At 54.9% G+C, this 1,136-nt stretch overlaps 1 protein-coding gene across 1 annotated transcript in view; it reads left to right on the plus strand.

Moving 5' to 3' along the window:
• LOC105505044 (putative golgin subfamily A member 8D) overlaps nucleotides 1-1,136 on the plus strand; it is a 20,574-nt gene that overhangs the window by 17,001 nt on the left and 2,437 nt on the right. Inside the window, exon 12 of the mRNA XM_011932730.1 lies at nucleotides 940-1,015. Coding sequence (XP_011788120.1) covers nucleotides 940-1,015 — 76 coding nt within the window. The remainder of the gene's footprint in view (nucleotides 1-939; nucleotides 1,016-1,136) is intronic.

A 1,136-nucleotide genomic window follows, 5' to 3' on the forward strand; every position in this document is an offset into this window, starting at 1 on the left:
AAAAAAAAAAAAAGTATCCTGGCATGGTGGCTCATGCCTGTAATCCCACCTACTCAGGAGGCTGAGGCCCAAGAATCACTTGAGCTCAGGAGGTGGAGGTTGCACTGAGCTGAGATTGCACCACTGCACTCCAGCCTGGGCCACAGAGTGACACTGTGTCGCAAAATAAAACAAAAAGGCTCATTAGATTAAAACTCGATTCCAGCCTCGCTTCCACTGGTCACCATTCAAGTACTTTGCATCTCTAAGTCTCTGTTTCTTTCATTTCAAAAGGAAGTTAGCATTTTCCTTACAGAGGTGCTGAGGATTTAATGAGATAATACATGGAAAGCATTAGGCCTGTAGCACACTTAGCAGATGGCGGCTGGCTCCCACTGCTTTTCCACCAGTCTGTGTCCTACAGTTTGAATGGTGAGAAGAGGGTATGAGATTTGAGGCTGACGAAGGAGGCATGTTGTTCTAGGAAAGGGAGCCAGTCACCTAGGCCTGGAGCAAGGGGCGAGGGTCCTGGGCAGGCGACAGAGCCCCACAGTGCCCTCGCTACCCTACTGATGGGCCCAGAATCTGGAAGCCAGCCGCCACATGCCCTCACACCCAGGGTCTTCCTGTAGGTGGAGCTGAAGAGCCAAAAGGCTCAGAGTCTGCAGCAGCAGCCAGACCATTACCTGGGTCACCTGCAGCAGTCCTTGGCCATCTATCAGCAGCAGGTGTCCGCCTATCAGCAGCTGACCTCTGAGAAGGAGGCGCTGCACAGGCAGTTACTGCAGCAGACCCAGCTAATGAACCAGCTGCAGCAACAGGAAGCTTGGGGCAAAGCGGTGGCCGAGATGGCCCGCCAAAAGTTGCAGGAGACCCAGGGGAGGGACCTGCTGAGGATGGGGCCGTGAGGGGGACGACCTGGCAAACTCCGTGCCTTTTCACTCCTTCCTGGCCCCTTAGGAGCGCCTGGAGGCTGCCAGCCAGCAGAGTAAGCAGCTGCAGGACCAACTGAACCTCATGGCTCTCCCTGGGGAAGGTACAGGAGATGCTCAGAGGAAGAGGAGAGAGCCCCAGGAGGAAGGGGGGACTGTGAGCAGCGTAGGATTGAGGAGTTGGAAGAGACCTTTAGAACAGCTGGTCATTATGCCGACCGGGTG

The sequence above is a fragment of the Colobus angolensis genome, unplaced genomic scaffold (genome assembly GCF_000951035.1).
Source record: "Colobus angolensis palliatus isolate OR3802 unplaced genomic scaffold, Cang.pa_1.0 Scaffold97, whole genome shotgun sequence".
In the NCBI taxonomy this organism is placed as follows: Eukaryota; Metazoa; Chordata; class Mammalia; order Primates; family Cercopithecidae; genus Colobus; species Colobus angolensis.